The sequence below is a fragment of the Lampetra fluviatilis genome, chromosome 50 (assembly GCF_964198595.1).
Source record: "Lampetra fluviatilis chromosome 50, kcLamFluv1.1, whole genome shotgun sequence".
NCBI lineage: Eukaryota > Metazoa > Chordata > Hyperoartia > Petromyzontiformes > Petromyzontidae > Lampetra > Lampetra fluviatilis.
The window spans coordinates 3,406,412-3,432,413 of NC_136324.1; the positions used below are offsets into that span (position 1 = coordinate 3,406,412).

At 48.1% G+C, this 26,002-nt stretch overlaps 2 protein-coding genes across 3 annotated transcripts in view; one reads left to right on the plus strand and one right to left on the minus strand.

The window, feature by feature from the left end:
• The window catches only part of LOC144948627 (F-box only protein 30-like), a 28,838-nt gene extending 22,243 nt beyond the window's left edge, over window positions 1–6,595 (minus strand). The window contains exon 1 of the mRNA XM_078878239.1: window positions 6,537–6,595. Within this exon, the coding sequence (XP_078734365.1) occupies window positions 6,537–6,565 (29 nt within the window). The 5' untranslated portion in view covers window positions 6,566–6,595. The remainder of the gene's footprint in view (window positions 1–6,536) is intronic.
• Window positions 6,596–9,218: 2,623 nt separating this feature from the next.
• On the plus strand, window positions 9,219–19,153 carry JAGN1 (jagunal vesicle mediated transporter 1). 2 transcript variants are annotated; one of them, XM_078878131.1, is made up of 4 exons: window positions 9,219–9,458; window positions 15,090–15,281; window positions 16,709–16,823; window positions 18,171–19,153. In XM_078878131.1, exons 1-4 carry the CDS (start codon window positions 9,373–9,375, stop codon window positions 18,342–18,344), a joined length of 567 nt encoding a protein of 188 aa, XP_078734257.1. In that variant the 5' UTR covers window positions 9,219–9,372; the 3' UTR covers window positions 18,345–19,153. The 2 variants fall into 2 exon arrangements, with proteins under 2 accessions (XP_078734257.1, XP_078734258.1); XM_078878132.1 differs by lacking the exon at window positions 18,171–19,153 and adding an exon at window positions 17,045–17,295.
• Window positions 19,154–26,002: the final 6,849 nt, after the last annotated feature.

The window sequence follows — 26,002 nt, forward strand, 5'->3', positions numbered from 1 at the left end:
GACATGTCTGCGGGGGTAACTTGACAAGACCACTGGAAGCCCCCAGGATGCCTTGGCAGTCGCTCTCATCTCTCTTGCTCAAGCGGTTTCCGCCCCTCGACCCAACTGTAAGTGACCCCATCAACCCCCGCTTCTGAAGCATACTTGTTTTTACTGCCAGCTAGGTTTTCATGCCCGCGCTGTATAGCTATCCTCTGTTTTCTGGTTGTGCCGCGTGTCGTTCGGCACGCCCTCCGATGTATGTTGAACTTTTTCGCACCGTACGTCAGAGGTCGCAATCGGGTACCCGATACCCGTACCCTACCCAATACCCGTTTGCAACCCTGGTGCGGCCGGGTATGGGTACCGGCACATGACTCACCCCAACCAATGAGTGAGAAGGCCGTGAGTCACTGGTGAGTAACCGTCTGTCACTCATGTCCCAACGTCTTGTCTCTTCTCACAATTCAAGTTCCTAGAATCAACCCACCCACGCCTGCAACATGGCTTCATCCCAGAAGTCGCAATCGGGTACCCGATACCCGTACCCTACCCGATACCCGGCAACCCGTACTCGGCCGGATACGGGTACCCGTTTGCGACCCTGGTGCGGCCGGGTACGGGTAAGGAATCAAAACCCGTTTGCGACCTCTGCGTATGTGGCCAACGGCACTCATCGAAGGTGCGGGAGAGAGTGATCTTTTAACCTTCAGTTCTGAAGAAGCTTCCCAGCAAGCGGACTGAAACGACGAACATCATGCTGAACTTCATACGGCACAACAAGATAACAGTTCCGTATTCCTCCATGTCCCGCACGCCAGTCACCGTGACCCGCCATGCCGACCCTTTCCATGTGTACAGATCTTGTTCGTTACTATTAAATCGTTACTCGCTCCGCACACCTCGTATTTGGTAAGCCCCACCAACGCGGATAGCAGAGTACCGATTTCAAATTAAGACAGAGATCTTGTGTGTATTCCCGCGTGACGCAGATTGTGCCACTTAATTAATTTGATTCAAATTAAGATCGAGGATCTAAAAGTGTATCAGACACCCATGTTGGACATGTTTACCGATCATTAACACTGATCCCGAGTTTGCTGACTTAAACTATTTCTGCTGGATAACATTGGTCTGGAAGTCCCACAAGGTCATGCACTATACGTGTTTTATTTTCACGGCGAAATACTGACATATGGAGGAAGAACACGAATTTTAGTTTTTATACACCCTATTTTCTACGGCACACAGACTCTCAACAAACACGTTTAACATCTATTGTCACGGAATTCGAACGGAACTTTAAACAACGCAGTCAAGAACAGTGCCACGGTGGAGGAGATTGGCGTTAAACAGCCGATCGCAACGAACAGGACAAACCGAGTGGCATTCGTATCACCCACCTGGCATTGAAGTCGCAACGCAGTTCGATCAACATTTTCTCAACAGCTCTGTCGCGATGCGTACGTGGACTTCAAAACGATTGCGAGATCAAGTACACAAACGCGTCTGTCCTGGGGTTATCGCTTACAGTGGCGCAATAAAACCCATCTCGTTAAAACAACAAAAGTGGAAATGAATACAATATCTGTCAAACTAACAAACTCAAAACTTCACGAGGGCACCGTTCTCCTCTTGCCCAGACATGCCCATTCTGCTGACCGCTCGCTCTCCTTGCGCTTGTACCCTTTAACGGAAGGCAGTCCCATCTGCGTGGCACGCCAGCCACACGCCCTATCGTGTTACAGACCCCTTCTCCTTCCACCCCCTCCTCCCTCAACATCGGCCTCTGCTTCCAAACAACCTCGTGTCGGTGACCCCCCCCCTCCGCCGGCCGACGACGGTGGTGGCGGTGGTTGGTGGCAGACGGCTGCACGGGGTGGTCAGCTGAGAGGAGGCCACGTGTGCTGTGTCCGATAACACGGCAAAGCGGTTGCAGCAGCGCAGTCACGCGTCGCACTAAGTGTGTCGCGTGGGTCAACGTGGGGAAAACAGGGCCACACGGCAACATCTGCTGTTTACCGGCGCCAGTGACAACACCACCACCACCACCGCTGGGTTCTTGCACAATCATAAAACACGGGACGTCGTCGGAAATGTCACGTGCAAGGTTGTGTTGAAAAACAAAACGAATGAACGGGGTGATCGGATGACTCCCGAGGTCAAAACCGCAGAGCCGGCGCCGCTGAGAGCCTGAGTTTGAATCCAAGTTTTGGCAACCTGTGATTAAACTGGGTTCGCAAGTGTAGCAAGTTGATGCTTTTAGCCGAGTCACCAATGACTTCACAATAATCTCTGTCATATTTCCCCTAATTTGGCACTAACTCCAGCTTTGAAAATAAACAATCCTAGTTTGACCGCCATGCGCCAAACATCTGTATAACAGTATGCATGGGAAAGTAGGGCGTCTCCTCTTGTGGAAAATAGGAAACTCGAAAGTAGTTCTATGAAGTATTTAAGCGAGGGCCATTCTCGAACAAGGAGCGATGCTTTGTTATCTGCGTGACACAAACAGCACAATTAGGATAAAAGTGGGGGGGGGGGGAAGACAAAAGTATATTAAAAGGTTGGGGGGGGGGCAGACCGGTTCACTTATCGAACTCAGGTCTCTGATTAATAGGACGACCACGTCCTAACCACTGCTCCCCCGTGAGTTAAGACTTGTGTCCCACAATAAATCAGACCCTGGGATTTGAAATAAATCAACGCCTGTGCCTCAGAACGGAATGTCTCGCGGTCAAATATCCATGGCAACCGAGGAAAACACAGCAGCTCGTACAACCGTGCATGGCCGTTACTGTACCCAAAAAAGGTGTATTAATAAACGCACGTCTTGTTATTTTTCCAGTTTGCTACTACGAAGCGTAGGAGGAGGTGATTTTTTGAATGCAGCCCAGAACACGACTTGGGGATCAATTTCTTAACAGCCCCCCGCATCGACGAAGCGGCAATCAGACGAAAACCAACACCGTGTGCCGTCTCGCAGCCCACTCGCCCCCCTCGTGTTTTGTCCTGGCAGCCACGAGATCTTGACCAAAGCCTTGCTGGAGCAAACCATTGGTCTCGATGTGACTGCACGTATGTCAAAGCGCTGTAGAAATATATTTCAAAAGCCTATATTGCTCTAAGATATATTTTTGGATCTAATCGTGCCAGACTGTTGTGTTCAATTGTGTATAGTATGCTCATTTTTTTGTTTTGTATATTTACGCTTGACTTGTTACGTTGTTATTGTTGTTTTTAAACTTTGTTGTTTGTGCTTAGTCCGGATTTAACCTAAAGAGAGTTTAGTCTCAATGGGCTCTTGTGACTATCATAGTTATTTTCATCAGCCATTGTCTTTCCATCGCTAGATGAAGGCCTTTCCATGCCATCACCATCCTCAAGGTGGTTACCCTTTCAGGCACATTCATAATGATGGCGATGATGATGATGGAGAAGGGGGGCCATTGGCATGAAGATCAATTTTCTCCACATTTCTACAGGATAATTTTAACAGGAATGAGTGAGTGGATAAATTCACAGGGCAGAAGTGACAGGAAATTGCTGCCCATCAGGAATAATCTTTTACTGAAAAGCATAGCTGGCACAGGCGTCTGTGGTTGTGCTGTTGAAACTCTCCCACGTGTTTTAGGGTAGCAATGCGTGTTGTTGGAAAGTGACGTCTTCAGAAATTGACTTTAAATGACATGCGGCACAACCGTCAAGATCACATCAGGGAGCTCTGGCATAGCTGAACGTTTTGGAAAGCTGATCATGGAATGAAATGTTTTTTTTTTAAGTTTGCTTGAGATAAACACAGCGCCTCTCTTCACTAACAGTACAGTAGATAAACAGAGGAAACTTGAGATGTGTAAATTTTAAAAAAAATAAGTAAAACTAAGGCACCTCAGCATAACAAAGGCGTTGTCTTGGATTTGACACAACCATATAAAAACAATATGCAAGCCCAAGGATTTATGAGTCCAGGATAATCAAACCTGGCTTTCTGTCAGGTGTTGTTTGCAAGTGCCTTATTACAAAGTGCTGTATAAACACATTCCTGCGGAGGGAGCTGGTAGGAACGTTGGGTTGCTCGATCAATGGCCAGGGTCAACGGCGGCGTGGTGTATTCCGCAAATATGCCCGACTGAGGGCGGGCACAAGCCGGCGTGAGTAGGTTAAACGTTGAGTTTTATAACGACACCACAGGGTGACCAGCCCCTCCCCACCCAGCCCCACCCCTCCCACCCCCCACCCAGCCCCTCCCTCCAGAACTCAGCCCCTCCCCACCCCACCCAGCCCCTCCCCTCTCCACCCAGCCCCACCCCTCCCATTTTTTGATGCACGACGGACAGACACAATAATCCCCTGTGAGCTGATGTAACCAGGAGGTTCCTACCAGTATGATTCAACCAACTGCGGAAATAGGAAAGCAGAAATAATAATTTCAACTTCATATTACTGTAGTGTATTTCAATGTGTGCAGACACTCGCCTGTATTGTTTTTTTAAGATGCACTCATGCTTTGTAAATGTACGTTTTACAGAGAGACAATTAATGTTTTTATTTGATTTACCATTGAACGGAGCTAATACTGGTCACAGAACACACCGAAGCCAAGTATGCCACTCTGTGATGCAAATTTTACGATTCACGAGCAAATGACACGCCGTCAAGTTAGCTTAGGTGCGTTATTGCAGAATCCTATTCATGTCACTCTGTTAAAGCATTTTAATACGTCAAAGCCGAGGTGTTTCTAGAGCGCTGTGACAGTGCCTGGCCGTGTTTTACGCAACACAGCCAAGGTAACCCGGGGGGGGGGGGTCAGTAGCATTAAATCAGTGCCGATTAAAGCAGAGTCCTCCACTTAGCGTGTTTTTACGCAACTGGCCACACAGGTCTGTAACAGAGTTGCCAACATCAAACTTCAATGAATTGTCACGAACCAGGATTGCGATCCGATTCAATTGCATTGCTGTTGTTGTTGTTACATTGCAGTGAATGTAGAGCTGGTTTCAACGGGTCATTGATTGTGCCCATTTACGTGCGACAGCGCGGAGACGCAGCATAGGGCACATTTTATTGACGAGAAGTGAGAAGAGCTGTGCGAATTTGGGATTGCGTCTTCCGCCAAAGGCGACGACTGCGTCAAACAGTCGGACAGGCGATGTTGTTGTCTCGTGAGCAACGCCACTCCGGTCTTTAAACGTTCACCTCGCTGCGAATGGAAGAGCGCTGTTAAAGGCTTCCTATGGGAAGTTCTTGAGCGGCTGCAGCTGAACTCGAATCCTGAATTAACTGACGTCTATGGCAGGTTCTAGATTTGAAGCTTTCGTGACTGCAAGGATTCATATTATTAGGTTTTGTCACGTAGGTAAAAAAATAAAATGAATAAAAGTAAACAATCAACAATGGAACAATCAACATTCGAAGCCTGTGTATTCTAAGTATCAAATGTTTTAAGGTCAATCAGCCGATAAGCCTTCAGTACCAATGTCACACGCACTGCGCTATAAACCCTGTACACCGAGTTTGCTAGTGGGTCACGGCTAATGTTTGTATGTTAAACTTCTTTCGCACCGTATGTAGTAGCCAACCGTGCTAATCGGGGTGGGAAGTGATATTTGACCCGATCCTGAGCCACTCCTTCAAGCCACAATAACAAGCGTCGTGAAGCCGATGTCTTATAATCCCCATGACCGATAGGACGCGAGGAGAGCTTCATACGCCATTGGAATTCTTCATCTTCGTATGGCTGGGGGAAGAAGTTAAAGTTTGACGTCGATGTCAGCGATCCATTCAAGGACTTATCATGTGAGGCGGAGTGCGAGTGGCCGCGATGCCCACCGGGGAATTGATCTCTCAAGTTTCATTTATTAGGTACAGCCCTGTGAACCATGCGGCTCTTGAGTCGGTTGCAACCGCAACAAACAAAATATGAACGGAGAACATCTTAAAGCGACGACGCGCAACATAAACATCCTGAACAAACCAGCAAATCTTCCAAAATAAAACAACCGCTGAGTACAAAAATCTCAGGGGCAAGGAGTTCGGGTTCGTGGGACGATCGCCTTGGGTGGTGGCCACGGTCACAATTTCTGCCTCCTTGTTAAGGGGCCGCATCTTGCCTGGCCCCGTCCTCAAGCGGTTGAATGACAACCACTGTAATGACAAAGGGCTGGCGATAGATACATTGTTATTATTTAGGACAATGGGTGAACTGTGAATTCAACTACTTCTGTCCACATAAATGCCCGTGTATCACCAGACGTCGCCTACCCGCAATGTTGTACAATCACTGCTTGATTTGACAAGAGATTTAGGTTTAACACGGGACGGAGGATGCACATCGTTCAGCCCGGCCGTCGTTTGGAGCCCCAAAGGCGGCAAAGAAACTAGGCACAACCGTAGGCTTTGTGAAATAGGCTAGGCCTCGGAGCCCTTTATGCGTTACACGCCATCGAGATGGGGACGCGGGGACGTGACGACGAAGACAGGGGTCCCCAGGGGAGTCGCGCAGTGGAGTCGCGCAGTGAATGCGCGGAGAAAGCGAAGAGAGCGAAGGAGAAACCCACCCGGGTCGTAGCATTCCAACTTCAGGCATCGCTTCCCGGCACCGCCATTGAACGATGCGCCCTCCGCTGTTGTATGGGCTACGGTGGCCCCAGACTGACAAACGTGTGGTAAAGGAAGGTGACAAACGCGTTTCGTAAATACAAAGCCGGTCTTTATTTGTTATTAAAACTCGACACACTAAGGAGCCAATAAGCGTGTGGTCTTAAACACAACTGGCCACACAGGTCTGTAACAAAATTGGCACCATCAAACTTCAATGAATTGTACTTAGAATACACAGACTTCGAATGTTGATTGGGGTTAAAATTTTTAAATGTGCTATGAAAAAGGGCAATGCTATGAACTAAAGAGACTATCTCCTGAATTAGAATAAAGTCTAAATAAGCAGGCAATGCGTTTCCTTCACATTTAAGTAATTTTTTTTACACATTCCATCAGCCACACGAACCTTTTGGTAGTGCATTACGTCGGCAGGATTGATTTAGTACAAACACATCTCTGGACGGGTTTTCAGTTTCATTCATTTCAGTTTCATTTATTTGGTAGAGTCGTGTGAGCCATTCGGCTCTTGAATCGGGTGCAACCGCAACAAACAAAAACATGAACAAAAAAACATCTTAAAGTGAAATAAATTATAAAAATAATATAAATAATAAATGTACTGTATCAAGTGATACAGTAAATTTAGCTGTGACGGTCCCACCTGATGACGGAGACTTGTGTTGCCTCCGAAACGTCGTGATTTATTATTTTATTTCTATTATTATTTCTTTTATCTTTATTATTTATTTTTAAAAATTACCTACGTGACTTTACCAAAAAAAACAAAGAGTATGAATCCTTGCAGTCACGAAAGCTTCAAATCTAGAATCTTAAAGTGACTATGCACAAACAGAAAAATCCAGAAAAAAACTGCAAAGTCTTGCAGAAAAAATTCACCGTACACCAACGCTGTGTAAAAATCCCAGTGGGATGCAAGTCAAACAACAACAACCACAAGACAACTTAGATTAAATCCATCATTCTAACCCCGTACTACAACAAACAAACATTGCCAAACCATAAAACGTTTTCGAAATCACCAAAATAAAGCCATAAAAGCAATGTAACAGTGATCATAGGAACTGTGACCGAAATTTCACAATAGACGACATAAACAACATGTACTACCAAACCCTGTAGCCATAGCTGGCTGCATGACAATCAGTGTCTCATCAGCCGTCAGGATTGCTTGAATCAATGCCGGGGAAACTGCCAGATGATTTTCGGCAGGTGTCTCCTGTTCGCTATGGGTCTCGGATCCGTGACAAACTTTGCACTGTTAATAAATTTGCCAAGTTATGTCACCGTAATTCTAGATTTGAAGTTTTCGTGACTGCAAGGATTTTCGGTAAAGTCACGTAGGTAAAACAATAAATAAAATAAAATAAATGAAAACTAAATTAAATCATTTCTGATTTAATTTAAATAAATGAAAAAAACTAAATTAAATCATTTGTGATTTAATTTAGTTGTTTTCATTTATTTTATTTAAATAATTTGTGATTTAATTTAGTTGTTTTCATTTATTTTATTTAAATCATTCGTGATTTAATTTAGTTGTTTTCATGTATTTTATTTTATTAATTGTTTTACCTACGTGACTTTACCGAAACAAACAAAGAGTATGACTCCTTGCAGTCACGAAAGCTGCAAATCTAGAACAAGCACACCGCCGACACACTTAAGCGGCGTGCTTTCGCTAAGTTGTCCCGACCTTAAGAAGGACGCTTGTGTTGCGCCCGAAACGTCGTGATCATGTCACCATAGCTGTCAGCTCCTTATCAGTGCCCCCTACCTTATTACAGACCAATTCAGACCTTATTGGTAAACTCGCCGTGCCCCTTATACATCTCAACGTTCATCCTACAAAGTCACCATCACAAGGGATGAAACAAAAACAAATAAGACACTTTAAAAAAAAATTGCCCGTATTGAAATGGCTGTAGGCACCCTTCTGGACCTGAAAACTCAATTTCCCTGTACAAGAATAAGGTTAAACCGCATGGGGTTGACTTCTATGCGTCATCTGGATGTTGTTTGTAAAGATACACCTAAACACACACACACCTATATTGTACTTTCCATGCACGGTTATAATATTCTGTAAAGCTCATGAGACCTCCTTTGCCAGTATTTAATTATGACAATAGGGGTCTCCCCTTTCTGGCCATGAAGCAGATGTTAAGATGTTAGTGATTTATTATTTCTATTATTATTTCTGTTATTTTTATTATTCATTTATAATTTTTTACCTACGTGACTTTACCGAAAAAAAACCTAAGAGTATAGATGTTAAGTTGTTAAAACACCAAACTTAAACCTTGCAAAAGGAGAAAACCCTATTATCATTCTGTAATAATTCTAGATTTGAATTCATAAGCGGTTGTGCGATTGTGCTTTCGCTACGTTGTCCCCACCTGAAGAAGGACGCTTGTGTTGCGCCCGAAACGTCGTGATTTAATTTAGTTGTTTTCATTTATTTTATTTTATTCATTCTGTAATACCCTACGGATAACACGGATGAATCGTGATAAACGATTACTCGGTATCAACACCACCAATTCGATTCTCTACGCCTCTCGTGGTTAGCCTATGAATCGATTACACGAACAAATGAATCGAAGAATCGATCCCAGCAGTGTTCCGCCTTCCCACGTGGTTGGTGATGGGGGGGCGGTGATGGGATGCGAACCGGTTTGGTTCGGCTAGGATTTCGGTTCGTTTCGGTTCAATCTGAACCCCAAAACTCTTTCGTTGCCTTCTTGAGTCTCTCTCTGTCTTCCCGAAGTCGACATGGCGTCTGCAGCTACGCGGACTGTAGCGAGCAAGAACGAGAGAGCGCGCAGAGAGACAAAGGCGGACGGGGAAGATAAATTGCGGTGTGTATCAGTGTGTGTGTGTCTCTCTCGCGTGTGTTTATCTGCTTAATGGGTGCTCGCTAGCAGCACTCGTCCCGATAGTTGTCGAAGACATATTCGTCTACAGTACAGTGTGTTTCATTGTGTATAGGGAGCGGTGGCGCAGTGATTAGCGCACTGCGAATACTTCGTCCTGAGTTCGATTCCTGACCAAGGCTAACAATGACGAATATCTAAACTTAGCCCTCCCCCTAGGTCGACTCAACCTGAAATGAGTAGCTGGGGAGACAAAGGCGGTCTGGCGTGGTACTGACCACAGCACCCCCTCCGTGTGCCGTTCCGGCCTTCATAAGTGCTCGCTAACAGCACTTTCCCCAACAGTACGTTCAGGTTATACGGGTGATCTTTGGCTTTCTATACGTCCAGTATGTATGTGTTGTGTGTATATCGCTTAATGTAATGTGCCTGTCTGTGTGTGTTATCTCTGTGTGTACTAATGTCTATGTGTACTAATGTCTATGTGTACGGCTGTCTCTATGTGTGTCCTGTTCATATGCAGTACTAACTATATCTGTGGTTCAAGTGAGACAGTAAATCTAGCTGTGACGGTCCCACCTGATGACGGAGACTTGTGTTGCCTCCGAAACGTCGTGATTTATTATTTTATTTCTATAATAATTTTATTTCTATTATTATTTCTATTATTTATTATTATTTATTTTTTACCTACGTGACTTTACCGAAAAAAACCTAAGAGAATGAATCCTTGCAGTCACGAAAGCTTCAAATCTATAAATATATCTGTGGTTGGCTTTAGCTTATATCTGTGCAAGTGCATTTCTTGTGCCAAATTCCTGGCTATGCCATGCGCATACTGTGACATTGAAGGCAACGCACAGTACATTATTATTATGTAATAGTCATCATAGCCACACGCGGGCATTTTCCATTGGCTCGCACACACACACACAGAGCTCATTCAACTGAGACTGGTCCACACCCGACACACCACATCCCATGTACCCGTTGCTACGGTTACTAGTCACCTGTTGCTATGGTTACTAGTCACCTATCCCTGTTGCTATGGCTACTAGTCACCTGTTGCTTTGGTCACGAGTCACCTGTTTCTATGGTTACCAGTCACCTGCTGCTATGGTTACTAGTCACATGTCCCTGTTGCTATGGTTACTAGTCACCTGTTGCTACGGTTACTATTCACCTGTTGCTATGGTTACTAGTCACCTGTTGCTACGGTTACTCGTCACCTGTTGCTATGGTTACTAGTCACCTGTTGCTATGGTTACTAGTCACCTGTTGCTATGGTTACTAGTCACCTGTCCCTGTTGCTATGGTTACTCGTCACCTGTTGCTACGGTTACGAGTCACCTGTCCCTGTTGCTATGGTTACTAGTCGCCTGTTGCTACGGCTACGAGTTTACCAGCAGCCCGGTAACTATTCAGTGAGACATCAAGCCCTGGTCACAAAGACAAAGGTCCCCCGTGTAGCCTTAACAGACTGTTGAGGCAAGTGCTGTTTGCGAGCAGCAGCAGTGAAGACCGGCACGGCACACGAGGGGGTGGGTGGCCAGCACCACGGCCCACTGGGGAGACAAAGGCGGTAGGCCGTGGTGCTGGTCACCCACCACCTCATGTGCCCGTGGTGCCGACCTTGAGAGGTGCTGCTTCTCGCTAACAGAACTTGTCCCCAACAATCCCAACAATCTGTTAAGGGGGGTGTTTGTCTTGATGCCCTGGCTTTATTCACAGCTGCAGTGATGCATGCTGTAGGCCAGGGGCGGGGAACCTTTGTTCTGCCAAGGGCCATTTGGATATTTAGAACATCATTCGCGGGCCATACAAAATTATCAAATTAGAAATTAGCCCGTTATATTTGGTCAAACGTTTAATTAACTCGCCCCGAATGCGATGGCTGGAACTGCTTCTCTTTGGCGAGGCGTGTGATGGTAGCTGGCATTGATGATGTTGCTGCTACTCGCAACTGCTTTTCCAGGTTTGCTCCGAGATTTATTGAATTTCGAGTCCCGCCTGCGGTTGCCTTGGCAGGGCCAGACCCAAATGATTTCGCGGGGCCTTATACGGCCCGCGGGCCGGACGTTCTCCACATCTGCTGTAGGCAGAACCCGGCCTTTTTGGATAGCTCACAGTATGATAGTTATTATTCTCTATTATCCGCAACTGTGCTTATCGTGAATGTATAACCACAGTCATCTTGCTCTACTTAAGACCGGAAGCAGGTGGATCTCTTCACAATTCTGGCAAAATCGCCCGATGATGCTGGGATGTAATTGCCAGTGAAACTTCACGGTACTCAAATTGTAAATGTTGTGGTTTTACTCTCCAACGCACAGGGGGGGACAAAGTAGTCACTAATTGCCACGTTTTGTCTACGTGACAAACCTTACTGGTTGGCTGTGTCGGGTGGCAGCGGGTTAACTACACATACTTACGCGATCTAATCAAAAGAAACCTATTCCATAATATTGGTCACGGAAGCCCACGCGTCAAAATACGTTTAGTGTATTTGGCTGCTATGGATCTCACGGTATTTATTGGATTGGCTGTCGCCGCTCTAGCCCTTCTAGAGCATGCATTACCATTGACATAGTTCACAGCTTTCTAGCCCCTTCTAGAACATCATTCGAATGTATAGAACTGCACTACAGTATGCAGTGTACACTGCAGTCACACATGCCGCAATTGTTTAGTAACTATCGGCGCATGTCAGGAGTCGGGGCGGCACTTACAGGGCAAGTCGAATCCACTGCAATGCCAGTGTGAACCTGGCAAAACCAGGTGGGTGGCTGGGTGCGGATGGTGTGGCCCTTGGGCGGATTGAGCCAGGCAGGGAATGGGTTCCACAATCACACCAAGCACCACGCGTGGTTCATGCTCATCGCACTGATAGAGAGTAGAGGAGTATCGGTGTTGGTTGAAAGTTCCACTTTGATTAACCGGGCTGGAAATGTCAAGAGACCAGGATGAGCAGCATTACAAAATGACAAGAGCAAATGGAAAACAATTCAGCGCATCAAAGACGCAAGTAGAAATTGGAACACAAAAAAATATTTTAAAATACTTTTTAAAAAAAACACGCTTTAATGAAATGTACTGTCCGAGCTGCCCCTCCACCTGCCCTCTTCCCCCATCGCCCCTCCCCTCCTTCCACATCCCCCGCCCCTGGGCGTGGCTCCCCGAGACTTGCCGTGACGTCAGGGACCGCGGTGATTTACAGGCAACGTGAGTTGAGCGTGGACAATTAGACCCGTAAAAAAGATTGTTTAAAATATAGATTTTTATTGTTTAATGATAGAATATCGTGTTGTCATCAGTATTACATACCTATACCAAGTTTGCAGTCGATACGACATTGGGAAGACGGTTGAAATTCAGTTACAAGATTTTAGGATATGACAACACACAGAGTAAGTTAAATAAAAGCGTGTAAAATGTTTAAAAATATTTGTTTTGGATTGTTTATGATAGAATATAGTCTTGTCATCAGTATGACGTAGGTATTTCAAGTTTGCAGTCGATAGCACATTGGGAAGTGGGTACAAATTTAGTTGCAAGATTTCTCTTTTGGGGATACAACATTCGGAGTGAGTTAAATAAAAACGTGTAAACAAAAAAGCTCTGCACCGCGTGAGAAATCGCAAAAATGTTGCACAGAGCCGGCGTCAGATGGCTGGAGCAGACCAGATCTAGGCAGACTAATACGTAATCCGACAAGGGTATGCAAATTGCAAGTTAAGTTACCGTAGGGAACCGACAGCTTGTTATCAAATTGTCAAAGGGATGGGAGAGGACACTCGTGAAGTGATGGAGCTCCACGTGGTTTGGGGGGGAATTAACAGAGAATTATAACCATGCAAGTTTCGATTTAAAGCTTTTCGTGACTGCAGGGATTCATCTTCTTGGTTCTTTCGGTAAAGTCACGTAGAAGGGAAATAATGAAATAATAATAAAATAAAACAATAAAAATTCTCACGACGTTTCGACTGTAACACAAGCAATCGTCATCAGGTGTGAAATCCACAGCAAGAAAATTTGAAAAAAGTGGCGTTTTTTTTTCTAACGTCAGCACCACGAACGGCGATTTGACAGTGAGAATTTGTATTGTTTAATATTTTTATTATTTTATTATTTCCCTTCTACGTGACTTTACCGAAAGAACCAAGAATATGAATCCCTGCAGTCACGAAAGCTTTAAATCAAAATGTAAACATATTTTCTTTGTTTTACCAGGCAAAGTCTGCTGAGCTATGTAGCTATTTTTCAGAAGCTACCTGGCTATCACAAATGACAGCTCAGCGAAGTGGCTCATCATCATCATCACGTGGACATTTATAGCAGCCAAATACTCTAAACGCACGTTTCTAAATGTGGAGGGGAAAAAACCGTAGGGCCTGGAGAAAAATCCACGCGACCACTGGGAGAGAGACATGCAAACTCGAAATATACAGCAGGCGTCAGGGTCGGGATTCTAACCCACGATCTCCTATTACACCAGGTGAGGTAGTTAACATCTCCTAGCCACCGTGATGATGGTGAGAGAGAGAGACACCGCAAACTCCAAATATACAGCAGCAGGCGACAGGGTAGGGATCGAACCCACGACCTCCTGTACACCAGGCGAGGTAGTTAACATCTCCTAGCCACCGTGATGATGATGAGAGAGAGAGAGACGCAAACTCGAAATATACAGCAGGCGTCAGGGTCGGGATCGAACCCACGATCTCCTGTACACCAGGTGAGGTAGGTAGCATCTCCTAGCCTCCGTGACGCTCCTAGCTTACCTCCAGAGTGATACTCGAATGGTGAAGCTGTGTTCTTCCTACTCTCTATTAGTGCATTAGCAGTGAACACACCTGTAGCTGTGGAACATTGTATACCCCGTCTGTCTCAATCTGGCGTGGGTACACCCCCACCAAATCTGGCCACCCACCCTGGGTTTACCAGGTTCAAACCGGGGTAAGTGCACCTTTCCTGGCACGAGGGCTGTGGTAAAGTCGCCATCACTTAGTGGTGAGTGGCTGTCGTTGTGCGTGTGTGTGTTCATTTGCGTGACTGGCAAAATAACCCCCACCTCCGCGGAGGTTGCCAGCCCGTAGCACTGTTGTGTTGTGAAAAAGTGCAGCAAGTTGGCACAGTGGGGGGCACAGGTGGCGCGTCGACCAGTCATCTCAGTCAACCCATGGTAACTGGGTCTGTCACGTGACCTCCTGCCAGCGATCCTTCCACACTTCACGTGGCCTCAGAGTGTGCCTAGCCTGACGCAAGCGCTGTGCTGACGTCACCGCCACTTAGGGGCATGCATAAGAGTGCTTTCTCATGTGTGTTTACGCATACATAAATACTATGCACGTGTGCTTTCGGGTCGTACCGCGTGTCGTTCCGCACGTGACAACCCTTACAAATTGGCGGTGTCGGGTGGTGGCGGGTTTTAACGACACGTTTATAAATTTACGCGATCTAACCCAAAAAAAACTTCTATTATGGATGATATTGGTCGCGAAAGCCTACGTGTTGAATGTTACAATATGGTCACAGTGAGCAATGCTTAAGTTCTGCACGTGTGCGTCTGTTCTTACACGTGCGTGCGTGCGCTTTCCACCCCCCCCCTCCCCACAGCTCGTCGCTGGAGTCCGAGGTGCGCATGCTCGTGTACGTGCACGTGGTCCTGTGGGCGCTCGTTCTGCTGCAGGTCATCGTGAGCAGCCTGCGCCTCGTGCCCAGTAGCCTGGTGGCGCGGCCCTACCTCTGGGAGTACCCCTACCTGCTGAGCGTGGCTCCCGCGCTGCTCACGATTAGCGCCATGCGCAGGTGAGGAGCCGGGAGGAACGGGAGTAGGGTCGTTGGATCCAAAATTGAGGACTGCAATTTTATGACGGGTACATTTTTCTTCCCGCTAGCTTGCCAAAGTTTGCCAAACCGCGGCGTCGGCGCGCACGTGCGGCCTGTATGTTGAACCTCTTTCGCACCGTCCGTAGCCAACCGTGCTAATCAGAGGCGCGGGGAGGGGACGGACAACAAACTAAACACGAAAGGCAGTGCTAAAAGAAATGAGCTTTTCAGTCTTTTTCAATTCGCCGCAGCAGGGTCGTTAACGTCCCCTGCGATGCAAGCGACGTGCGGGAGTTACGGTGAATACTCGCCGCGGCATTCGCACCGCCGCAAGCGACAGCTCGGCCGTTGTCACCGCACCACCCATCATCGGATGTCGACTGCACGGCAGTGGTAAAATCTCGCAGAAAGGGGGAAGCGATGGCGGTGGCATCGATGGTATTGGTCGGTATGATTTGTTGACCATGGCCCTCCCCCTGGGTTCACCGTCCTGTGGCCACCGGCCCTTGCATTCTCCAAGTACGCACAAATCGTAAGAAGGATCTTCAACTTCAACTGCAGTTCGATCAACATCGGCCGTAGGCCATGCGTCTTTTAACCATCGCAACTTTACAACCTGTAATGCGTGCAGTGCAGATACTGCCATTTACCAACGGCAAAACAAAATGAACAATGTGTATATTTGTTTTCCAAACGGATGATTACGATTGTCGTGTGTGGACCTGTTGAAACATTCTCCCACCTCCGATGGTTGGCTACGTACAGTGCGAAAGAAGTTCAACATGCATACATACGGGCCACCGCGTCATCCTGCATACAGGAAAAAGGAGTCTTGGGACTCGGCGTTGCATTTCCTGGATAAATGCATGATGTTATAATTACAGTAGCAATATGTAAAGAATTCCACGGTAACAGCTATAATCATAGATTTCCCTGCCCTAAACACTGCACGTGCAAAACCTATCATTAACATCACAGTTTCTAGGAGCCCACAGAAACCCACGTTGGCCACGTGCGCTATAATGGTGCCGGATCTGTCGCACAACACGCACATTGACAGATTTATGCAATTAGTTTTCGTGACTGCAAGAATCCATTCTCTTGGGTTTTATTCGGTAAAGTCACGTGGGTAAAAAATAAAATAAAAATGAAAAACAACTAAATTAAATCATTTTTATTTTATTTTTTTACCCACGTGACTTTACCGAATAAAAACCAAAGAGTAGTGAATAATTTGCCACACATCCTGTAAAACCAATTTATTAAACTTTCGAGCAATGTGCATTTCCAACAACACATCCCTGTCGCCAAGCGCGTGCGTGGTGTACATGCTGTAACCGCATTGTTGTTGACACGACCCTCGTTACCCCTCCCCGTGACCTTGCAACCTCCCGTGACCCGACCAGGAGGAGCACGTACCGCATGGTCCTTGCCATGGCGATGACGTCGCTCGTGTCGCTGGGCCCTCTGGTCTACGGGAGCGTCGAGATGTTCCCCATGGCCAGGCAGCTCTACACGCAGGTAACGACGATCATTGAAAATTGTTTAAATTATTATTCGTTCGTTTCTCAGTCCGCTTGTCCTGATGAGGGTTGCTGCGGCAGCGTGTTGAGTAGGCCGGTCCAGACCTCCCTCTCCCTGGCGACAGACTCTCGCGCTACACTACTATACACTCTATACACTACCACTATACACTACACACTACTATACACAGACTCTAGCTCTTCCTGGGGAATTCCTAGGCGTTCCCAGGCCAGCCGAGCGACATCGTCCCGCCAGCATGTCCTGGGCCGGTCCCGGAGTGTTCACCCAGGGGGAAGTGCCCGGCACGGAACGCGGACGACGGGGAGGGAGAGTACAAGCAACCTCGCGAGCGACAAACCCGGGGCCAGCTGACCTCGGTGTAGGTCGTGGGTTTGATCCCGACCCTGACGCCTCCTCTATCCCCACCCCGAATCCCTCCTGCGTCCACCACCGAAGCCGTTAGTCGACGGCAGGTCGAGTGTGGGGTGCCTCGTTGGCAAGATGTTAACTCCCTCGCCTGGTGTGCACGAGGTCGTGGGTTCGATCTCGACCCTGACGCCTGCTGTATATGTGGGGTTTGCGTGTCTCTCTGCCCGTGATCACTTGGATTTTTCCCCGGGTCGTCCGATTTTTCTCTCCACATTTAGAATCAACGTGTGTTTATAGAATTTGGTTGCTGTAAATTTCCACGTGATAAGCCACTTTGTTGAGCTATCATTTGTGATATCCAGGTCGCTTCTGAAATAGCTGTATAGTTCAGTGGGGCCTTACCTGGTAAAATAAAAAACGGTTTAAATTGTTTAGTTTAGGGACTGGGAAAAGATGACTACACTGCCCTATTCATGTATTTTTATGGGGGGGAAGGGGAGGTGGCAGGGGTGTAATTTTCATTTTTAAAGTAGCACATTACTTGGATTCCAATGCGCCACCTTGTATGGAAACAAGAAATAAACGGAACCTGCAGAGTACACAGCCAGAACTAGCGTGGGACAGCTGGGTACGTACGGTAGCCTTACCGTGCTAATATACATGCATATGATAGTAACGTTTCGAACTCGTGCCAGACAGTGCAGTAGGACACACTGCCTGGGTATAAAATGTGAATCTGACATTGAGTGGCGTGCAACTGCCACCTGGTGGAAACTCCTGGCAGTGCCGCCAGGAATTCCTGTTGCGGATGGAATTGTGACTGCAAATTCGCAGCCCCCCCCCCCCCCCGCTGCTTTGGGGGCCCCCTGAAGACTTGTGTGTTGTGTGTCCACATCTCTGTGTCGGCCACCCCCTGTGAATTTCGTTCACGAAACGAGCACCGCTTGCGCGTGCGTTTTGTGCGTGCGTGCGCAGGGAAAGGTGTACCGCCACATCCTCGGCTTCTCGGCCGTGTCGGTGCTGTACTTCGCGATGGTGATCGCCGTGCAGGTGCACGGCTGGCAGCTCTACTACTGCAAGCAGCTGCTGGAGGTGTGGTCATCCGCTCCCACCCAGGAGGCGCCCGGGGGCCAGCGCAAGAGCCAGTGACGTCCCCGAAGGACCCTCCGTCGCCGCCGCCACCGTCCACCCCACCCTCCGCTTTTGCCTCTTAATTCACGGGGTGTCAGGCACCCCCCCCCCCTGCCCCTTTCTCTCCTCTGTGACTTCGCCCGTCGGGTGGTGATCTGCGTACAAACCCGAGACGCGCCGGTATCCGCGCGGCGATGTTCGTTGTTGAGTCGCGCTACGCTCCCTGGCCTTCCAACGACTCGCGCCGACCGGCATGGTGAAGTACGGTCAGATGTCTCCCACGGCCTGGCACAGTGGGGGGAGGCCGGCCTTCATCCAGCAGTGGGTTGACATGGGGTCGTACGTGTGCGGTCTTGTTAAATTATTGTTTTTCTTCAAACGGTTTTAAATTGCTATTGTTAACGTCGGCATTATGTTTCCGACGTGCATATATATTTCCATTAAGATACGCTCGCAGCTAGCAGTAGGCTTTGTACGGTTTATAAACTTTTCCACAATGAACGTCATTTAAAAGGGCGGTGGTGGTGGGTCATGCACATGGCTGCCTGTGATCCAGCACTGGAGGAGGTGGCAGCGAGGGTTGGTGGATCACACGCAGATGTCGTGGACGTCGCTTCCCGTGGACGACGCAGGCGCCCGTACCCTGGCTCGCCGGGAGAAAGGCGGCACAGCAAAAGTGTGGGCCCCACCCGTCTCCTCTGTGTGGCATGGAGTGTTGCCCCCCGTCTCCGGGCGCTCCGGTTTCTTCCCACACGTAAACACTCGTACTGGTAGGAACCTTCTGGTTACACCAGCCCACAGGGGATTATTGTGTCCGTCGTGCAGGGAGGGGCTGGGTGGGGAGGGGCTGGGTGGGGAGGGTGAGGTAGGGTGGGGAGGGTGGGGCTGGTTGGGGGGTGGGAGGGGTGAGGCTGGGTGGGGAGGGGCTGGTCACCCCGTGGTGCCCTTATTAAACTCAACGTTTAACCTACTCACCCCGGCTTGTGCCCGCCCTCACAGTCGGGCATATTTGCGGAATACACGCTGCCGTTGACCCTGGCCATTGACCGAGCAACCCAACGTTCCTACCAGCTCCCTCCGCAGGAATGTGTTTAATTGGCCAATAACACCTTTGGATATACAGAGGGACAGCAGAGAGCTCGGGCGATTGTTGGCGCCGGCTCATCGCGTGGTCACTGCCTTTCCGCGTTGTCTGCGGTGCCTCGCGCCTCCCCGAGTCGTTCCCCGTCGTCGAGGGAGTGAGCGAACTTTGTGCCGCACGTTCCAAGTTTAATTTGTATTGTTATTGGGACAAAAGGGCTCTCCGATGTATTTTTCGGGCTGTATCGCTTGCGGCTCCGTGTGATGCCCGACGTTCTGCCTCCGTCTCAGTAGCGAGCTCTACGGCACGACCTCGAAAAGCAGCGCAGAGTGATATTTAAAACGATCGTTGGAAAAAAGTCAAATGTGTCTCAGTACAAGCTGGCGGGCGTTTGCATTCTTATAACTGTTGAGTTTTATATCGTAGTATGCGGTCAATACTTAAAGCGGTTCTGGCTCGTGATTTTTTTTGTTTATTTGTGATACCGCAGCAACATTCCAGAGAACGTTTTCGAGTCGTCGTACTGATTGGAAAAGGTAATTTCGTTGTTGCTGGCTTGTTTCATATTTTGTATTTGTGTTGAATTTAACATCATGTTGAGTGCAGAATTGTACTTTTTTAACCCATGAAGAGAAATAAAAAATAAATGCCACCAACATATTTTAAAAGCTCCACATTTGTTTATTTCCATATAATTGACCATATGTAGAGATAGATTATGACCATTTATTTTTCGTTTTAATTTTGACTGACATTGGTGAAACATCCCAATAAACATAGGACCACAAATCTTGGGTAAATTGCTGGCACCAGTTAATGGCTGCCTTCCCTGCTTGTCGGCGATTTAAATAAGACCGGTGGTGTGAGATGCAGTTTACATGAATGAAGTGATATAAAATAACATCATTTGGAACTTTCACTGCTCAACAGTCACATGGAGTGTCGACTGCCCCAGCAAATGCACTCAGTGTAACGTGCAGATCCTAATAATGTGTAACAAAATATATAAGCATTGTCTCCTTCACGTGTCCACGGTCATCTGGAACGCTCTTCCTTCCGATATTAGGAAGCTATTGGAGCTATGCACTTTTATATCTAGATGAAAAACTTTTTTTATCGAACTGCTTTTCGTGTTTAGTGTTTTGTTCTTCCCCTGCAACTCCGATAATTATCACGGTTGGCTACTTATAGTACGATAAAAGTTCAACATACATAGTTTCATAATGAGTGTGAACCTTTCACCCGTATTGATCTTTTTTACGAGGCTTTGCAGCCTTCATTGTTAAGCGTTTCAATAATTCCCTGCTATTCATTTTTATTCGTTTCTACAATGACGATGTTATTGGCAAATGAAAGATGGTTAATATCTCAAGTCGTGGTTTTGCATTTAATTCTCCAATATCAGTTTTTATTTATTTTCATATGTATGTTGAACTTATTGTGCACCGCACGGAGCCAACCGTGCTGTCTCCTCTTCTGATTCGTATTTTGTTCATGCGATATCGGTGTAGCTGTTCAATCTACAAGTTTAATTTCTCTATTTGATTGAAAAAATAAGGCCTTCGTGAGAGCTTTGAATGACTGCATCAATGTTTCTACCGCAGGTGTTCTTTTGAAATAGTCAATACAAGCCAGGCATCATGGTATCTGATGTTGATTTGTCTTTTGTGGAATCTGATTAATTTAGGGATGATCTTTGGCCTGTAAATGACGTGACCAAATCTGTGTCATTAAAAACCCTCCACCACCCGACTTAGACAAACAAATGGCTTGCCACGTGGTGTACAGGCCGTCTTGCAACGTGTCAATAATTGTCCTCGCAACCAAATTCCTTCAACTGGTGCGGTGTTCTGAATAACGCCGATTTGGTCAGGTCAGTGCATACCAGAGGTCGCAAACGGGTTTTGATTCCTTACCCGTACCCGGCTGCACCAGGGTCGCAAACGGGTACCCGTACCCTACCCGATACCCGGCTACCCGTACCCGGCCGGGTATCGGGTAGGGTACGGGTACCCGATTGCGACCTCTGGGATGAAGCCATGTTGCAGGCGCGGGTGGGTTGATTCTAGGAACTTGAATTGTGAAAAGAGTCAAGACGTTGGGAAATGAGTGACAAACGGTTACTCACCAGTGACTTACGGCCTACCCGTACCCGGCCGCACCAGGGTCGCAAACGGGTACCCGTACCCGGGTACGGGTATCGGGTAGGGTACGGGTATCGGGTACAAGGTTGCGACCTCTGGTGCATACCGTGGCCGAATCCAAACATGGATGAAGAAACATAATAGTGGCTCCGAAGACGCGTTTGTTAGAACCTCTTTGGCGCAGCGTGTGTGGACGACGGAAAAAAGAGCAACTAAATACAAGATACAGGGAGTAGGGGAAACAACCCGGTCAAAAATGAGACGTACAAGCAGGATCAATAACCCACTTGTTGTACTGCAATGTTGAGCCCACGTCGCAGCTTTTAGTGGACGGGAGTGTTTTGCCGGCGTGTGTGGGGAGTGGTGGTGTAGCGGTGAGCGCGCTGCGCTTAGAACCCGGCGCCCCGAGTTCGATTCCCGCTCATGGCCAACACAAGTGACGATTATTTTAAGCGGTCCTGGGCCTCCCCTAGGTAGACTCAGCCTCAAATTAGTACCTCGTGTGGTGTCAACATCGCCGGGCGTGGTGCTGGCCACCCATTTTTTCGTGTGTTGTACCAACACAACAGTCTGTTAAGGTTATAGGGGGGGGGGGTCTTTGTGGGGAGTAAACCAGAGAAAATCCACCAAAGCCACGCATGCGATGAGATCACGCACCCCCCTACTCGCTGCACTGCAGTTTTCCTCGCCATCCTACAGCACACAAGGGGGTTTTGGAGTTGCAGATCACTATCACTTGTTCTCTTACTGAATCTAACCTCATCCCCCCTCACCATTCAACTCGTGATAAGCCACTTGGCTGTGTCCACGTTGAAGCTGTGTATTGTCCATCACGCCAGCTTTTTGCTTTCCTCCTGTCTGCTCCCCTCGGTCCTGGCTTTCTTCTCTGACGAGGCCGCGGGGTTCTTACTCTTGTGGCCCTGCCCACGCGGCTTCTTCTCATCACGTGCTTTAGGCCCCTCGACGCGTGGTAGAATCTGTGGGTAAAACCGGGCGGTGAGTGGTGCGGTTAGTAACAACTGTTTTTGAAAGAGCCGTCCCTCCTAACACGAAACGATTTGTTTTTATTTGACCAGGTAAGGTCCACCGAGCCATATCGCTCTTTTGCAGAAGCGACCTGGCCACAAATGATAGCCCCACGAAGTGGCCTATCGTGTAGGAATGTCTACTCTGAACCCAGGGGCACCAGCCAGGGTTATTCGGAGCCAGGGTTTGGCCAGACGGTCACTACTGAATTGCAGAGCGCATGGCGTGCACATCGGAGATGAACTTTGACACTTTTTTTGCACATTGGCAGGGCGTGGGGAGTCTTGCTAACTGCACAGGAATGGGACTCGCACGGTCAGATAAGAGACTTTTACGGGAGCATCGTGAAACGCCGAGGAACGTAGACGCGATTTGTCACAAGTTCAGAGCTGAGGTTTTAAAAATGTGATCCGGCAGATGCTTGTCAAATATCAGGCAGGTTTTTTTTAATCTATCTGGCTTCTCTCGGCGCTGCGAAAGAGGGCCATTGCCCGAAACGTCACCCATTATACACTTTTAAGGCCACATTGACGAATGCGTTGAGCTTTGGTGGCAAATGTGGATTCGTTGGCGTATTATTACGTTTTTTTGTCACTTTTTTTTTTACCGAGAAAAGCCTTCCCGAGTCTCATGACTCTTTTTCAGGAGGGTCCTGCCAGGTTTTGGGAGTACAGTTGTGGGCGATGTTTGCTTCCTAAGTATATCTACAGTATATATATATAAAATGTTCGTATATAAACAACAGTTATACACTAAACGTGTAGCATTCCACATCGCGTATACATCTGATACAGAAAAGAGGTCTTGCATTAGTCTAAAGATTAAACGTGCGAATCCACTGCCGAATGAGCGGTCCTCCCCATGCACGCGCAGGTGGTGATGGCTACTTGACCTTGCCACCGTCACCCTCGGCAGAGTACAAAACAAAGCGCAAATCTCCCCGGATAGCCAACACCAGCGGCTCTAAACCTTTACCGCAGCCTCAATCGTGAGAAAATAAAAAAAAAAGCATCATGTTAATAAATACGTAGGGTTTGATGAAACGAAGTAAACTGTAACTTGCGTGTCCGCGGTTCTATTTGCGTTGTCGATGATTTACCTGCGAGCACAAATCTGCCCACGTCTCGCCACCCCCAAGAGAAGGGGCATCTCGCACTCCCTGGGGGTGGGTGCACCCCCTGCGGTTTAAGAGCCACCGGCCGACACAGACTCGCGCTGTCCAGCGAGCGCCTATGAAGGCGCAACAGCGCACGACGGCGGTGGGGTGGCTAGCACCACGCCCCCCACCCAGTGGCAATGTTTTACACGTTGCACCAGGTACTCATTTTAATACTTTTTGTTTTTTTCGGTAAAGTCACGTAGTCAAAAAACCAAAAAAAGTATGCCTACTTAAGCGGTTGTTCTTTCGCTGTCTGTCCCCACCTGAAGACGGACGCTTGTGTTGCGCCCGAAACGTCGTGATTTAATTTAGTTGTTTTCATTTTAATTTATGTAGTTTTTTTACTTACGTGACTACCGAAAAAAAACAAAAAGTATGGATCCTTGCAGTCACGAAAACTTCAAATCTACTCATTTTAATTGAGGCGAAGTCAACATAGAGGGCCGGGGGTCTGGGCTCTTCATCGCCGTTGTTACCTCCTCGCCCCTCCCCACGGTGAGTGGAGGGCCAGGTTCGCCGCGAGCGCAGTGCGCTAACCGCCGCGCCACCGCTCCCCTACACGGGGATACAAAAGACAAGGATCCCCCGTGTAGCCTTCATAGACTGTTGGGGCAAGTGCTGTTAGCGAGTAGCGCTAACACTACGCCCGGCCGCCTTTGTCTCCCTCGTGGAAACGTTTTTACAAATCGCACTCGGTACTCATTTGAGGCTGAGTCGACCTAGGGAAGGCCCAGGTACCGATTCAGATAATCGTCGCCGGTGTTGGCCGTAAAGTTTGGACCCCAAGCAGGGCTTAATTTCTCACGCGACATATTCCCGAATGTGTTGCTAAGCTAGCTTGGAGCAAAGGATTCTCGGCGTAAGGCACTACCACTAGACATACAAGGAGCGCGCCTAATCCCATGCTAATCATATATTATTGTCCCCGCACAGCGGCACGCACGCACCTGGTACGACAGGTAGGCGGTTATCGCGAAGGCCATGAATCCGGTCACCCCTCCGAGTGCCCGGCAGACGACCTGCCCCACCAGGAACACTGTGGCCACGATGGCAGAGGCCCTGCCGTCGAGCCTCAGCTTGTTTTGCCGGGTCCCCCAGGCCACCAGGGCGAAGTAGAGCACGGCCACGGCTGGGTAGAACGCTTCCAGGGTGCCCTCGCCGATGGTCCCCATGGTTTCTCGTGGCTGGAGGCAGGCAAGGGCGCGTTTCGCGTGCGGGCGTGTGCGTGTGCGTGTGTGGCCCCAGGTGGATTTCGGGTCCAAAGGGTGAATTAATGGTGAGTGTGGTATTTCTACGATGTGTGTGTGTGTGTGTATCTCTCTGTGTGTATGCATGTCCGCGTGTATGTATCGATTCACGTTCAAGGCCAACACCAGTGACGAATATCGGAACGGGTCCTGGGCCGCCTACCCTAAGTCGACTCAGTCTCAAATGAGTACCTGGTGCGGTGTGTACACATCGTGCACTGGGGAGACAAAGGCGGCCGGGCGTGGTGTTGGCCACCCACCCCCTCGTGTGCCGTGCCGGCCTTCATAGGCGCTCGTGAACAACACTTGCCCCAACAGTCTGTGAAGGCTATGCGGGGGATCTTTGCTTTGCAGAGCTTTGAGTGGTGTGTGTGTGGTCCCCTCGTGTGCCTGGGAGGGATTTCTCCGGGCACGTGGCACTTGTAACCATTCGATCGGATGCTGCTGTGGTTGTCATGGTTAACACGCTGGACCATTCACAAGACGGGCAATTGCCCGAAACGTCGCATGTTGTGTATTATTTGTTTTTGTGTTTTTTTCATGCCACATTGTTATTGAAGACCGTGTTGAGTTAAAACTTTTTTTTTCACAATTCAAAGGAGGTCCTCGGTTCGTCGATTCTATGTCCCGGCGCGTTAGTTGAAACAACAGTAAAAGTTTTCTTTCTGGCTCCACCCCTGCCGTAAATCCGTCCACCACCGAAGCCGTTAACTACCTCGCCTGGTGTACACGAGGTCGCGGGTTCGATCCCGACCCTGACATCTGCTGCTGTATATTTGTAGCTTGCGTGTCATCCTCCAGGTGGGTCGGGTGGATTTTACTCGGGGTCCTCCGGTTCTCCCCCCTCCACATTTAGAATCAACATCACGCGTTTAGAGTATTTGGCTGGTATACATGTCCACGTGATAAGCACTTCGTTGAGCTATCATTTGTGACCAGGACGCTTCTGAAAAACAGCTGTATAGCTGAGTGGGCCTTCACTTTGTAAATTTTTTAAAAGTTTGTAGTTCGGTAGGGTA